At 54.2% G+C, this 15,559-nt stretch overlaps 1 protein-coding gene across 3 annotated transcripts in view; it reads right to left on the reverse strand.

The window, feature by feature from the left end:
• NEGR1 (neuronal growth regulator 1) overlaps positions 1 to 15,048 on the reverse strand; it is a 153,111-nt gene extending 138,063 nt beyond the window's left edge. For all 3 annotated transcript variants that reach the window (XM_059478663.1, XM_059478662.1, XM_059478664.1), the window contains exon 1: positions 14,888 to 15,048. In XM_059478663.1, coding sequence (XP_059334646.1) covers positions 14,888 to 15,048 — 161 coding nt within the window. The remainder of the gene's footprint in view (positions 1 to 14,887) is intronic.
• Positions 15,049 to 15,559: the final 511 nt, after the last annotated feature.

Here is a 15,559-nt window from a genome sequence, read left to right on the forward strand (position 1 = left end):
GCAGAGCTCCATTCCTGTTTGTGCCAGAGAAAGCAGGAGGAGTTCTGGGCCCTGCTGCGTCCTGTCAGCTCAGCACATTGGACAGTTCCGTGGTTCCAGGTTTGGATTTTTTGTCGTGTCCTGTCCACACGTGAGATAGATCCAGCTCCTGGGCATTCCCAGATGACAGGGAGAGGGAAAAATTTCCTTTTCCTTTAATCTGAAAGCCTTTAGATTTCTAATCTGAGGAACAAAGATTTCCACAGTTTATAGAATCTGATGGCAGAGTCCTGTGCCCTTGGGATTTCCATGGCACAAAGATTCCACCATGGCAGCCTCCAGAACGGCAGAAGAGTGATTATGGAACACTGATTTTATATCACTGTGAGAGAAATTAATTAATTCCTGAACACAAACACATCGATGTGTATTTGATTTACAGCAAGAGAACCATTTCAGATCAGGAAAAGATGAGCCCCTCCGCAATGGTTCTGTGACCTGTACAGATTTAAATTACCAAATGGAAAGCCAAGGTTCTGTACTACACAAAAAAATACGTGTTGTAAAAGCAAAAGCATTGCAGTGTGTGGAAAATGTGTATTTTATGATTGGCTTTTCACAAATATTAAAATGTATGTTATATGTGTTGTGTTAGAAAGTTATGCTGCGTTAAATTTCTTAAGTAGTGTGTTAAATACAGTTTTAAGTTATAACATAAGGTTAAAATAGAAACTATGCTCACCTTCCTCTCCAACAACTCCCAGGGAACACTTTTTTCAAATGACAGTTGTTCTGCCACTAAGTGGATTTCTCATGCCATGAAGAAGCCCAGGTGCTTCCCAGAACTTTTATGATCAAGGTTAGGAAATTATTTTCCAATTCACCAACCAGCAAAATAATTCAGTTACTCAGAATCCTTGGAGGAACAGCCTCAAACAAGCAAGGGAAGCTTTCAAAAGAGGCAAGAGAAGACAAATTGCACAGGGCTGCTTTGAAGATGTATTACATTTAGTGTGGCCTTAATTACTCACACCCATCATCTCCTTTAATCAAGGGTCAGCTGCTTTATTTGTCAAGAATAGAGGTTTAAGCAATTTTCAATGCAAGATGCAATAATTACACTTTCTGCTAATGAGTCCTTGTGCAGATTATCTGTCACTGTGTATAACGAGGAAGCTCCACTTTCTCATTCAAAGCTGCAAACCCCACACAGGCTGCAGGAGGGGGGTTCCAGGAGCTCCCCAGGCACCAGGGCACCCTCAGGACACCCACAGGACACCCTCAGGACACCCACAGGACACCCACAGGACACCCACAGGACACCCTCAGGACACCCATAGGACACCCACAGGACACCCAGAGGACACCCATAGGACACCCTCAGGACACCCACAGGACACTCACAGGACACCCACAGGACACCCTCAGGACACCCACAGGACACCCACAGGACACCCATAGGACACCCACAGGACACCCATAGGACACCCACAGGACACCCTCAGGACACCCAGAGGACACCCACAGGACACCCACAGGACACCCACAGGACACCCATAGGACACCCACAGGACACCCATGGGACACCCACAGGACACCCACAGGACACCCATAGGACACCCATAGGACACCCACAGGACACCCACAGGACACCCATGGGACACCCTCACGACACCCACAGGACACCCATAGGACACCCATGGGACACCCACAGGGCACCCTGAGGACACCCTCAGGACACCCATAGGACACCCACGGGACACCCACAGGACACCCATAGGACACCCATAGGACACCCACAGGACACCCACAGGACACCCATGGGACACCCTCACGACACCCACAGGACACCCACAGGACACCCATGGGACACCCTCACGACACCCACAGGACACCCACAGGACACCCACAGGACACCCATAGGACACCCACAGGACACCCTCAGGACACCCTCAGGACACTCATAGGACACCCTCAGGACACCCACAGGACACCCACAGGACACCCATAGGACACCCACGGGACACCCACAGGACACCCACAGGACACCCATGGGACACCCTCAGGACACCCATAGGACACCCACAGGACACCCACAGGACACCCAGAGGACACCCTCAGGACACCCATAGGACACCCACAGGACACCCATAGGACACCCACAGGACACCCATGGGACACCCACAGGACACCCTCAGGACACCCATAGGACACCCACAGGACACCCACAGGACACCCACAGGACACCCAGAGGACCCTGCTGCTGCTGCTGCGGCTTTATCAGAGCTTTAACCGAGCTTTGTGCTTGGTCCAAGCTGGGAGCTGCCTTCCCTCGCAGTCCTGGCTCTGTCACAGAGCACAGACAGACAGCAGCAGCCTGTGAGTGGCAGGGATCAGTGTGTTGTGCCTGACAGGAATATTGCACCTCAGCATTCATTTGCATCACCGTTTTGAACCCTTTTTATAGAGCTCGTATTGATTTGCAGAGGTGGCTTGCATTTTAAATCGCAGCTATGTGTGTTTCAGCTCCAGCTCAATTTGCTGTATTAGGAAGGTGCAGTTAGCATTTCCCTGTTTGCACAGGGAAAGCAGCTGTTCCAGAAAAGCTTTCCCAGGGTTTCTCACCCTCCTGGCCCGGGCTCAGGGGGGCTCTGCTGCTCTGTTTCTCTGGGAGATATTTTCTTGAGTAAGATAAAGTGCTTGAACTCAGCTGAATTTGTCTGAGCAGCAAGCTGCAATTTGTACATTGAAAATAATCATTAAAAATGTATTTTTGTCCCTCTCCATGTCCCCACACAGATCTCTGGATATCTCATTCCCAACCAGCAGAAAACACATTTAAATGTGTTGCAACATCACAAATTTCTGTGTAGTGGGCAAACCAGACAACACCAACCACAAAAAGGCAATTTTGTTTACTATGCACACGGCATTCAATTTCTACATCCTACACTGTAGAAGCAAACAGCAGAAATATTAATTTCTACCGTGCAAAGCTGTTGCTGTGTTTTCATCCCGTGAGATCCACACCCTTGACCACATGGCACACCCAGACCCTCACTCAGGTAACAAGGGTTTGCTATAACCTATGAAACATGACCTGGCACAGAGATGATATTTTAGCAGTGTATTTATCCATAAAAGTGTCTGGTAAAGTCCACACAGATTTATTGTCTCTATTCTTTTATATATAATAAAAATGTGAAATACTGCACTGTTCTCCATCTCCATGTGTTTGGATGACCACTAAGGACCCATCTTGGTGCCACAGATAATTCCTACTCCTCTCAGCATCCCTGAGGCTGGAAAAGCCTTTCCAGCCCATCGAGTCCCAGCTGTGCCCAATTTCCCCCTTGTCCCCAGCCCCGAGCATTCAGTGCCACCTTCAGGATGGGCTCTCCAACCCTCCCTGGGCAGTTCCAATCCCTGACCCCCTTTCCATGGGGAAATTCCTGCTGATGTCCATCCAGACCCTCCCCTGGCCCAGCCTGAGCTGTTCGCTGTGCTCCTGTCCCTCTGCCTCCTGCCAGAAGCTGTGCAGTGATCCAGTCCTGCTGTGAATTCCTCAGCGCTCCCTGCCCTCCCGTGAAAGCCAACAATAAACTTGGTGTGCCTACAAGTGCCTCTGCATTGTTGGAGGACTTGTCTCGCATCTCATTAGTAGCTTCCCTTCATCCTGCAACTTTAATTAGCAGCTCCAGAGTGGGATTTACCCACGGCTGCCATGGGTGAGGAGTGCGAGCTAATGAATTATTCAAAGTAAATTAAGAGACCGAGGGAGTTCTCTTCCTGTCTCCCACTAATACACAGTTCATTAGCAGAGATTTTCACCTGTGACAGTCGCAGGTACCTCACAGGCTGAATTTCTGTGCTCACCTGAAATGGATTCTGTCTCTGTCCCTGGCAGTGTCAGACCCCGAGTTTTACTGGGAGAGATTTCATGAACAGTGACAGTCAGTAAATTAGATCCCAAAGATGGGGATATCTTCATTAAACCCGGGCAGCAGATTCCCATCACCCTGGAACACCCCTGGGAGCCTGGCAGGACCCACACGCATCTGGCACCCACCCCAGGCCCTTGGGGTGTTGTCTGAAACATCCTGAGAGCTCCCAGAGAAAACATGGAGACGTGAGAAAATAAACATGGAAAAATGAGAAAACATGGAGACATGAGAAAACATGGAGACATGAGTAATATGGAGAAATGAGAAACATGGAGAAATGAGAAAACAGCAGCTAATTGCCTCTAAAACCCTCCCTTCAGAGTTAAGTTGGAATTGTTCACTTTCAGCTTTTAGTCATTAGTTTGCACCATGGGTTTTTTGCCAAGATTGGGTTTTGGGAGGTTTCTGACATTAAAACATTCTCCAGCACAATGAGGGCGCCTAATGCCGCTCTGCCAGGCTAATTAGCCAGGGCTCCTGAAGCTTCTGCCCGTAAACATTCTTTTTTCCCACACAATATTTCTGTCCCTGCTCTGCCCCTTTCTGCTCTGCCAGCAGCTTTGGGAAAGCAGGTCCCAGCACGTTTCCACATCAGCAAAGCTTTGGGTTCTCCTCCATGCCCAGCTGTGCACACCTCTGGATCTTTGCCCTGCTGTTGACTTAGGCCCAGCATAAAGCCTGGTTTTAAAACAGACCCAGCTTATTGGGATGTCCCTTTGAGCAGCTTCCTCTTTGTAATCTCCCCTTCCTCTCATCCCTGAAAGTGCCAGCAGGAATTTCCCCCTGGAAAGGTGCTCAGGCCTTGGCACAGCTGCCCAGGGAGGTGCCCAAGGCAGAAGAGTAATTTCCTGGGGATTAAATGAGACAGAAGGGATTTTATCCTCTTTTAGTCAGCTCCTTGGTAGGAATCTACAGGGACAGTTCAGCAGGTAAAGTGAACATTTCAGTTTGCAAATCTGAAATAGAAAACATCTCTGTGCCACCCTCATGGAGACTGCGAGCTGAGCTTCCAAGAGCAGAGAGAGAGGAAATGAGGGAGTAACCAAGGGGACCCAGAAGGATCCAAACCCTGCCTGCAGGGCAAAAGTGTGGGGTAATAGGAATGTTCAAAAGGGAACAAAAAAAATTGAAAAAGAAAAGAGAGGAATTTCATGAGCTTTACCTAAAAATTGCATTCACAGCCATATTCATGAAACCATCCTTTGAGAACAGATGGTCGATAACCTAAATAATTTTTAGTTTAGGCTCCAGTTTTGCAAGAAATCTGAAAAATTCTGTTTCTGCACTAGTCTTGCCCTGGAAAGAGAAGATGATTAAATTAGAGTAGAAATGAGTTTTAGGGGATCTTGCCTGGGCCCTTTCCTGCAGGACTTGGCACAACGAGAGGCTCCCCAGCATCCTGGAAAGCAAAGAGCTGTGCCCATTCCTGGAGCAGATCCTGCAAGGGGGAAGTGCCACAGCTCTGCCGAGCCTCTGGGACTGCATTTCCCTAAAAATATCACTTCCTGGGGAAAATGGAGCACCTGTGCAAGAGGCACCCTCAAACATTCCCTCTTTGGGTCCCCAAACCCACACGCTCAGAATAGACATTGCCACACGGAGGCAAGCTCTGCTGAAGCCAAAGATGATCACTAAAGCACCTAAATCTTCATTTCCCTCTGCATCACACCACCAGGTCCAACAGATCTTTATGTGGAGCAAAGGCTTTTGTTATTTATAACCACTTTCAGACCATTTTTCACTATGGGTTTGAACTTACACCAACGAAGATGATAAAATTACCTTCCTTCTTAAATAATCAAGCCAGTCTACTAATGTAAAATTAATGGCATGGAATGAAAACGTTGGGCAGTTTCAATATAAATTAAGTGTGGAAGCAGGTTACGTTTAATCAAGCTGTCATGCAAATTAGCAGCCTCACTCTGTGAGGACTATTTAAAGAATTTCTTACTGGTGAAAATGTTTTTGGAAGCACGACAGGAACAGTGTCTGTTTTGTTGAGGCCCAGGAATGTTAAAAAGCACCCCCAGAACAGGGTCAGGGTGCGGACTCTGCTGGGAGGGAAGCACGACACCAGGGCTGGGGGCAGCCCGGGCCAACATCCCCAGCAAATCACAGAATCTGGGGTGCTGCAGCAGCTGCCAGAGCAGAACATGCCACCCAACACAGAGCTAAACAAAAGGGAAAAGTAACAGCAAACAAAGCAAGGAAAAACACCAAACCAAAACCAACCCAAACAAACAAAACAATTCTACAAGCACAGAATTCTTACGGGGGAGAAATGCACAGACTGGTTTGGGTTGGCAGGGACTTGAAATCTCATCTCATTCCATTCCCCTGCCATGGCTGGGACACCTCCCACTGTCCCAGGTGCTTCAAACCCCAATGTCCAGCCTGGCCTTGGGCACTGCCAGGGATCCAGGGGCAGCCACAGCAAAGCTGGGAATTCTGTTCCAGTCCATTTCTCTTCCACACCCAACCTGTTGCCCAGCAGTGCCCCTGTCCCCAGCAGTGTCCCTGTCCCCATGGCTGTCCCCTGTCCCCAGCAGTGTCCCTGTCCCTCCCTCCTGTCTCTCCCAGCCCACAGGACTCCACTCCAACTGGGAGCCCAGCTGACCCTGGGCACTGCTGTGTGTGTGCCTGGCGCTGCACCCAGCCCTGCTGAGCTCCCCTTGTGCCCTGGGCACTGCTGTGTGTGTGCCTGGCACTGCACCCAGCCCTGCTGAGCTCCCCCAGCCTCGGGCTCTGTGCCTCCTGCCCTCCTACACCAGCCCACCGAGGGGAGCAGCGCAGGAGAATGATTTCCTGTAGCCAAATTTATTTTTAATTCCAGTGTGATGGTTCTGGGCTGGCTGCCTTGAAAAGCTTGATTGCTGTGAATTTCATCCACTTTTTTGGTTCTGTGACTTTCCATGTTTTATACATGTCCAAATCCATTTTCCTCTCGCAAGATTAGCTGAGGGAGGGCTCAGAAGGGATATTGTTTTGAGGTACTAATGCAGATTAAAGAGTGGAATGGAAGGTTAAGGATGACTCAGTGCATTTCTTTATCTCTGCGGGCTGAGGTGGCTGTGACTCAGGGCAGAGCCAGACCAGGAGCCAGGAATGCAGAAAGGGGAAGGGAACACTCAGGAGGAGCCCATGGAGCCCCAGACGTGCTTGGGGGGTTGATGTGGTCAGCCCAGCTCCAATAAATCATGGGGGAACCCAGCACCCCTCTGAGAACAGCTCAGGGTAAATATTGTGGGCTGATGCTTGGAACTGTGGGTGCAGAAACCAAACCCACTCCAAGAAACCAAAGCTGGAGCAGGTCACAAAACCTGAGTTTGTGTGAAACCTAGAGAACAAGAGACTTCTTTGGGTTGAAGAATTTCTTCCTAATGCCCAATGCAAACCTGCCCTCCTCCAGCCCCTGTTCCTGCACGATGCCCTGGGATCCCCTCTGCCCCCAGCCTGATCTCTCCCCTCCCTGGGGCCACCAGAAATGTAACACCAAGGGGGCTTATGCAGGTTAAAATAAAAAAAATCACAAACCAAATACTAAATACGATAATTAAATTAATTTGAAACTAATTTCTGACCATGTGCAGGACTCTATACAAAAAAAAAAAAAAGGGAAATAAAAAGAGCTGTGACAAAAGCTATATTTTGTTCTCCCTTCCTCTGCTGTTTAATAGTCTCTGAATGAAAAGTCTAGTACAATTTTCTAGTCCACTTGTTCCAGCCAGGGGGAAAGCTGCTCATTATAATTAGGCCACTTTCATAACAGATTTGCTGCTGCCCCTCGTGCCGTGGATGTGGCCTGCACTCTGCACCTGGAGCTGGGGCACAGTCCCTGCCCAGCCCTGCCCTGGCCCATGGGCACAGCAGCAAAGCCTGCACAGAACCTGCCCAGAGGGGTCTCTCCAGGAGGGGTTTGGGCTGGGAGGAGCTCTGAGCACCCAGAGATCACCTCACTGAGCCCCTGAGTGAGCACTGCACCTTCTGCTCAGCCCTCACCTCACTGAGCCCAGCCATGAGTGAGCACTGCACCCTCTGCTCAGCCCTCACCTCACTGAGCCCAGCCATGAGTGAGCACTGCACCTTCTGCTCAGCCCTCACCTCACTGAGCCCCCGAGTGAGCACTGCACCCTCTGCTCAGCCCTCACCTCACTGAGCCCTGAGTGAGCACTGCACCCTCTGCTCAGCCCTCACCTCACTGAGCCCCCGAGTGAGCACTGCACCCTCTGCTCAGCCCTCACCTCACTGAGCCCCCGAGTGAGCACTGCACCTTCTGCTCAGCCCCAGCTCTCTGCAGCCCCACCTGTGTCACAGACATCTTTTATGGAAAATCCTTTCCTTAGGGTTTTTCCTCCTGAGAAGCTGTGAAGCCTCAGGAACAAAATGCAAGCAATCGTTATCTGCTGCTGTGGGATGCAACAGGTGCATCTGGGATTGGTCTCATGGGGTTGTTTCTGATTGATGGCCAATCACAGTCAGCTGGCTCGGACACAGAACCTGAGACACAAACCTTTGTTATCATTCTTTGCTATTCTATTCTTAGCCAGCCTTCTGATGAAATCCTTTCTTCTATTCTTTTAGTATAGTTTTAATACAATATATATCATAAAATAGTAAATCAAGCCTTCTGAACCATGGAGTCAGGTCCTCGTCTCTTCCCCAGCCTGCAAACCCCCGTGTACACCATCACACCCCTGGGCCCTGTGAGTGAGCTCAGCAGCAGAGGGAGGGCACCCAGCCAGGCTTGCCAGGCCGTGGACCAGGGGATGCTCCAGGGACACCAGGTGTGCCCATGGACGCTCAGAGCTGGCAGGTGCAGGGCTGGAAAGCAGGGGCAGAGATTCGGGAGGCATTGGCCACCCCAGTCCCCTGCTGGCAAGGGCTGGGACAGGACCTGGAGCTCCAAATGGCAGTTGCAGCTCCTTGGTCAGTGCTCAGAGTCCAGCCCTGCCCCCGGCAGCCCTGCCCAGGGGATTTGGGCAGGAGGCTCTGATGCCATGGCAGCTGGTGCTGGGCGCTGTCACAGCTCCCTCCCCTGAGCCACTCACCCCGTGTCAGCTGCCGTGCTCAGCACCCTGACCCGGCCATGCTGCAGCTCCAGCTCCCTTTGGAGCCAGGTGTTTATTAACCACAATTACTGCAGGACGGGTGATGGGGCAGCTCCCAGGCCAGGCTGAGCCTTCCCAGGGTCCCTGCCCTGGGACATCAGCCGCTCTGTCACACTCGGTGACAAGGAGAAAGCCATTAAGGCTCTGTTTGCTGCTCAACACAACAGCCCCTTGGAACAAATCCCAGTTTGCATCCCTTACTGACTCCTTGTTTTGTTAGTTCCTCTGCAGAGCAGCTGAAACATTCGCCATCGTTTAAAATGATAAATTATTTTAATTTGCGCTGAATTTATTTATTATTGCCACGCAGACAAGAGGCAAGTGCCATAATGTGCTTGTTTAATAATTGGCAGGGATTGGGAAGAGGAAATTCTTATGCAAACAACAACTTCATCTACTGGGGTGTGCACAGGGGCCTGCAGGTCACATTTCAGCAATGAAACCCCACGGAGCCGAAGGATTTATGACCCAAATTGCACCACAATATCAAGGGGATGGAAGTCAAGAAGTGAACCTTTAGAAATCATAAAGGAAAGAAGGGGACTTTTGTATTTGTCACACTCTGCACAGACTATTTATTTATATTTATTATAATATAAATAAATATTATAAATATTTACTATTTGTATATATTTACTATATTTATTACACTCTACCAGTGCCTGTGCTCACAGGCATGCCCAGCCCTGGGCAGGCACTGGGGAGACTGGGATGCATCCAAAAATTAGAGTATCCCAAAATTCCAATTGCTGCATGGACTCACTGCCCACTTGCTCTCCTCCTGCTGCAGAGCTCCTTTCCAAACGCTGGTTCTCAGTAACACAAATGACACTGGGTGGGGGTCTGACAGATAGCCACAGCTTTCCCAGGACACCATCGCTCCTTGGGCAAGGGCTCTCAGCTATAAAGGATGGCTCTTCTGGGCAAAGAAGGCAAAACTGGTGAATCCCAATCTCCAACAGTCACTGGCCCCTCAGTACTTTAATTTAGTTATGAATTAGGCACCCCCATGCCCCTGAGGAGCTGCTCAGCTTTGGGTGCAAGGCTTGCCTGGCAGAGGTGCCCCAGCCCCACAGGCTCCCCAGCCATGCCCAGGACCTCAGGATTCCATGGGATGCACAGCTGGGGCAGGATGCCCAGAGCTCCCAGAGTAAATCCCAGGTGCTGACCTTCACCTTCACGCTGTGGTTTTATTTTGAGGCCCTGGATGCTGAGCTGGTCCCAGACCGCAGAGCACACCATCCCAAACTCCTCTAGAACCACACACTGCTGAAAAGATCTCGTGCTTCTTTAAAAGCCGTGACAGCCTCCAAAGCCCAATTGGCTGCGCTGACACAACGCACAGGTACTATAAAGGTGCTCTCACTCACACTTGGCTTCATTACCCGCGAGCTTTGAGGAAAACAAAACACACAATACAAACTTTGACTCGCTAGAAAAACACTTTTGATCATCTTCAGCTGTGCACGTTCTGATCTCCAAGGGGGGATATGAGTTCCAAAGTGCAGGCAGGGTCTGCAGGCCCTGCCTGGGGCAGCTCCGGCTCGGGAAAAGGGCAATTCCTGCTTTTCCCAATGCCTCCTGCTGCCATGCCCAGGTGAGCTCTCCCTGCCCTCCCCACATCCCCGTCCACCTGCCAGGAAGGGGGAGCAGCCCCGAAACAGCTGGAGGGGGGCTCTGTTTCCCCTGGGTACCCAGCCCTGCTCAGGCAGGGAGGGAGGGGACACAGGAGGTGACAGGGCCAGCCCTGCTGGCTCCCCCACATTTGTCACCTCTCCTGAGCCACTCCTCTCCCGAAATTGCCACGTGTGCTGTCAGTGAGATGGATGTGCAGCAGCACAGGGTGATGGAGCACAGGGTAAAGGAGCACGGGGGTAGATGGAGCACAGGGTGATGATGGAGCACGGCGTGATGGAGCACAGCGTGACCCCTCTCCTGACAGGGGACCACAGCAAAGCCTGGTTCTGGTTCTGAACACCCAGCCTGCTTCCTGAACTCCTACCAGTGCACAACACAGCAATTTATTCTTTTAATAAAACCACGGCTTCAGAACTCGCTCTCCTTCCTCGTGTGTTCTCATAAAATCTTAACCAGCTGCCTGGGAAAAATGCAGAAAGGATGCAGGATGGAATTCTACTGCTGAAAATCAGTGCCTTCCCAGAATTGTTCTGCCATGCAAAACAACTGCGTTGCTGACAGAATTTCTCCTAACTCCAACAGACACAAGCAGTTGGGGCTGCGGGGATCCATCACCCATTGAAACCAAACAAAGGGGAGCAGCTTTAATTACTGAGGCTGCAGAAATAACTCATCACAGCACAGCTCCTCAGCTAAGGAGGGGTTTCCTTTAAAATCCTGTGCTGAGGAGCTTCTGTACCAAAACAGGTGCCCAGTGACAGCCTTGGCAAACCTTCTCTTCTGTCAGAGCCTCGGGAAGGGACACGTGGGCACTGTGACTGCTGCTGTTGGAGTGCTGGCCTGGGAGGCCAGGGGACAATCCCAGTATCCTGTGTCACCTGCGCCACTTGGGGACAATCCCAGCACCCTGTGCCACCTGCGCCACTTGGGGACAATCCCAGCACCCTGTGCCACCTGGGGACAATCCCAGTATCCTGTGCCACCTGTGCCACCTGGGGACAATCCCAGTATCCTGTGCCACCTGTGCCACCTGGGGACAATCCCAGCACCCTGTGCCACCTGTGCCACTTGGGGACAATCCCAGTATCCTGTGTCACCTGGGGACAATCGCAGTATCCCAGTGCCACCTGGGGACAGTCCCAGCACCCTGTGCCACGTGGGCAGCAGCAGCAAGGCACCATCCAGCCCCAGCACAGCCTGGCACAGGGTGGGGAGGGCAGCCACCCCCAGGGGCCATGGGTGAGGGTTGGGGTCTGGCTGGGCAGCAGCAGCAGCATCCAGGGAGCCGTGTGCCAGGAGCATGGGGACAGGGAGGGAATGATCCTCAAGAAAACTCGGTGTGCTAGATCCAAAATGGATTGATTGCACTGAGACATGAATTAACCATTAAAAATGAGGGAGCAGAACTTTTTTACCGTGTTACCGCACAGAGGCTTCTCCTGGAGAGCCCCAGCAGCCCAAGGAGCCTTTACTCCCCATCTTGGGGCAGACAATGGAACCCGGGTGTGAGAGCTGGGGCCGGGACCCAGCTCAGCCTGGCCTGGGCTCATCCCGAGGGGGGCTCTCTGCCTTCTCCCCTGGCACGTCGGCACAGAGCGAGGCTCTGGGGTGGAAGTCTGTCCCTGTGCTCCCACCCTCGGGGCGCGGGCAGATGTGCCCAGCTGCAGCCGGAGCCCCGGGGCCGTGCGCCCCAGCGAGGGCAGCCCCGGGCCCGGCTCGGCACGGCTCCAGGCCGGCCCAGCCCGGAGATGACCCTCGGGCTGGAAATGCCGCCTCGGAGCCGGGGAGCGCCGCCCGTGTCCCCGCGGGAGCTCAGAGAGGGAGCTGCGGGCCTCGCACCCGCGGACGGGGGAATGTGGTGAATGTGGCGCAGGGAGGCTGAACCCTCAGCAGAGAGGGGAAGCAGCCCGTGCCGGCCCGGGGAGCCCCGGCCATCCTCCGGGATGCACAACGGCGGAGCGCAGCCCGCCCCGGTGCCGCGGGCACGGCTGGGCTCGGGCAGCTCCGAGCTGCGGCAGCAAACTGCAGATGGCTTCTCCAGCGCCTGGAGCTCACACAAGAGCCCACTGCCGATAGTTCCAACAGCTAGAGCAACCGCTGTAATATGCACTGAGGTACATCCACAGCCCCTGCAGCCAGGGACACCCAGAGGAGCAGAGGGGGCTGGAGAGCCTGGTGCTGCTCACGCTGCCATCCCGCATTTCCCTTCTCAAAGCGGAATAACCCCGATTAAAGCGAGCCTGCCGAGGGCACGGGAGCGAGAGGAGCTGGTCAGGGGGCACGGGAGCGAGAGGATATGCTCAGAGGGCACTAGGAGCAGATCCAGCTGCAGCACGGACATTCCAGCATCCCACCGAAGCACAGACATTCCCGCATCCCACCCCAGCACAGATATTCCCCCATCCCACCCCAGCACGGACATTCCCCCATCCCACCCCAGCACGGATATTCCCCCATCCCACCCCAGCACAGACATTCCCCCATCCCACCCCAGCACGGATATTCCCCCATCCCACCCCAGCACAGACATTCCCCCATCCCACCCCAGCACGGATATTCCCCCATCCCACCCCAGCACGCACATTCCCGCATCCCACCCCAGCACGGATATTCCCCCATCCCACCCCAGCACGGACATTCCCCCATCCCACCCCAGCACAGACATTCCCCCATCCCACCGCAGCACAGACATTCCCCCATCCCACCCCAGCACGGACATTCCCCCACCCCAGCACAGACATTCCCCCATCCCACCCCAGCACGCACATTCCCGCATCCCGGCGCCCCGCTCGGGGCTCGGCAGCGCTGCCGGCGCTCCCCGCAGCAGCCTCGGCACAAACACAGCCCGGCCCTCCCCGGGGATGCTCCCAGCCCCAGCTCCAAGCCGTTTATGTAAGCCCAGCGAGCTGCGGACAGGCCTGGCAGCCGGGATGGGCTCCAGACGAGCCCGCCTTGGAGCGATCGCAGCCGTCCCTAAAAAGGCACTTTGGAACGTATCTGGGTACTAACAACGTTTAATAGTGCCTGAGTGGGTCTAACAGCCTGAGAACCCACCGAGTTACCTTCCCTGCAACGGTACAAATAAACCACTTTTTAATTATTATTTCCTCTGATTCTCCATTTGTGCCACGGAAAGCACGAGGACCTGAGCACGTCTCAAAATACAGAGGATAATTGAGGTACACATAAAAACCACTTGTCAGCTGCCCTACATAGACATCTACTGTATTTTCAGGAGCTACTACAACAGGAGCAGCCTAAAAACGCTTCCAAATCCCTACCGAAAATGCCTCACGCAGCATTTTACAGCAGACTCCTGGATCACTAAAAATGCTTATGGATAAAATGCATTGCAACCTGGAGATTTCCGTGGCAGCCCAGCAAAAAACAATACAGCCAGAGACTTCATAGCTGAGAAGTGCTGCTAATTAAATCAGATTTCTCACCAGCCAGGAGCTTCAACCGTATTCCAGAGAGGGAGAAAATGGGGGTTTGAACTGTAGTAGATCGAGGCAAAGTACAACACACGGATAAAAAGTTGGAGTGGTGGCTGGGGGTAATTAAATCAGGGCAGAGGATTGCTGAACACGAACCAGAAGGAAAGGTTCGAGTGGATTGTGGTGTCTGACTGCCGGTAAACAAATTTTGCTCCAGTCAAGAGACAGGAGATCCGGGAGCACGGGGTCCATTAGGAGAGGCAGGAACGGAGCCACGGCAAGCACAAAACCTCCTCGTGGCACGGAGCCAGCGCTCCGATCGTTGGGAAATATAGAACTGTGTATCAAAATAAATAATGCCGATCGTAATGCTCCCGGCAGGGCTTAATCGTCCTCTCCCTGCCACAGCCCCGCGCTGCTCGCTCTGCAGAGCCCCGGAAGCCAAAACTGCATCATTTCACCCCAACAGCCCATTCCTAAACTTCCAGCAACAGCCAGGGCTTCTCAATAGAGTGGAAAAGGGCAAACCGCGGAACGAACCGCGCCGGGAGCCGGCGGGCGGCCCGGAGCTCAGGGCTGCGGGTACCGGCCGGCGCTGGGGACGAGTTCCTGCATTCCGGGGCATCCCCGGGGCACCCCCGGGCCGCAGCATCCCCGCCAGCCAGGGGCTCGGCCGGAGCCTCCCTGGGCAGCCCGGGATGGACGGATGCACGGATGGACGCACGAATGGACGGATGGATGCTGCGGCAGCGCGTCCCGCCCGCCCGCGGCCGCCTCCTACCTCAGCACGGCCGTGTCCCCTTTCCTGACCACCAGGTTGTCCACGGCAGAGCCCGGGAAGTCTCCGCCCGGCGCGGCCAATCTCCCGGGAGGCAGGAACCAGCAGAGGCCGAGCAGCGCGACGGCCAGCCACTGGTGGGAGCCCCGCGGCGGCGGCAGCATCTCCGCTCCGCGCCGGCCCCGGGGAGCGGGCGAGCGCTGCTGCTGCTGCCGGCGAGGGCGGCCCGGGCTGCGCTGGCGGCGGGCGGCGGAGCGCGGCTGCTCCCGGGCGGCCGCCGCAGCATCCAGCGCGGGCGGAGGGCAGCGCGCCCGCTCCGCTCGGCTCCGCTCGGCACGGCTCGGCTCCGCTCGGCACGGCTCGGCTCCGCTCGGCACGGCTCCGCTCGGCACGGCACGGCTCGGCTCCGCTCGGCGCGGCTCCGCTCGGCACGGCACGGCTCGGCTCCGCTCGGCGCGGCTCCGCTCGGCACGGCACGGCTCGGCTCCGCTCGGCGCGGCTCGGCTCCGCTCGGCGCGGCGGCGGGCGGTCCCCGCTGCCAGCCCGTTGCCACGCAGCCGTCGCCTTGGCAACCGGCCCGGCGGCGGAGGATGCTCGGCCCTCTTTGCCGGGCTCCCCGCTCCGCCCTCCCCGCGGCCCGGCCCGCCGCCCCAGCCCCCCGCGATCCGCCCCCCG

The sequence above is a fragment of the Ammospiza nelsoni genome, chromosome 9 (assembly GCF_027579445.1).
Source record: "Ammospiza nelsoni isolate bAmmNel1 chromosome 9, bAmmNel1.pri, whole genome shotgun sequence".
NCBI classification, from domain to species: Eukaryota; Metazoa; Chordata; class Aves; order Passeriformes; family Passerellidae; genus Ammospiza; species Ammospiza nelsoni.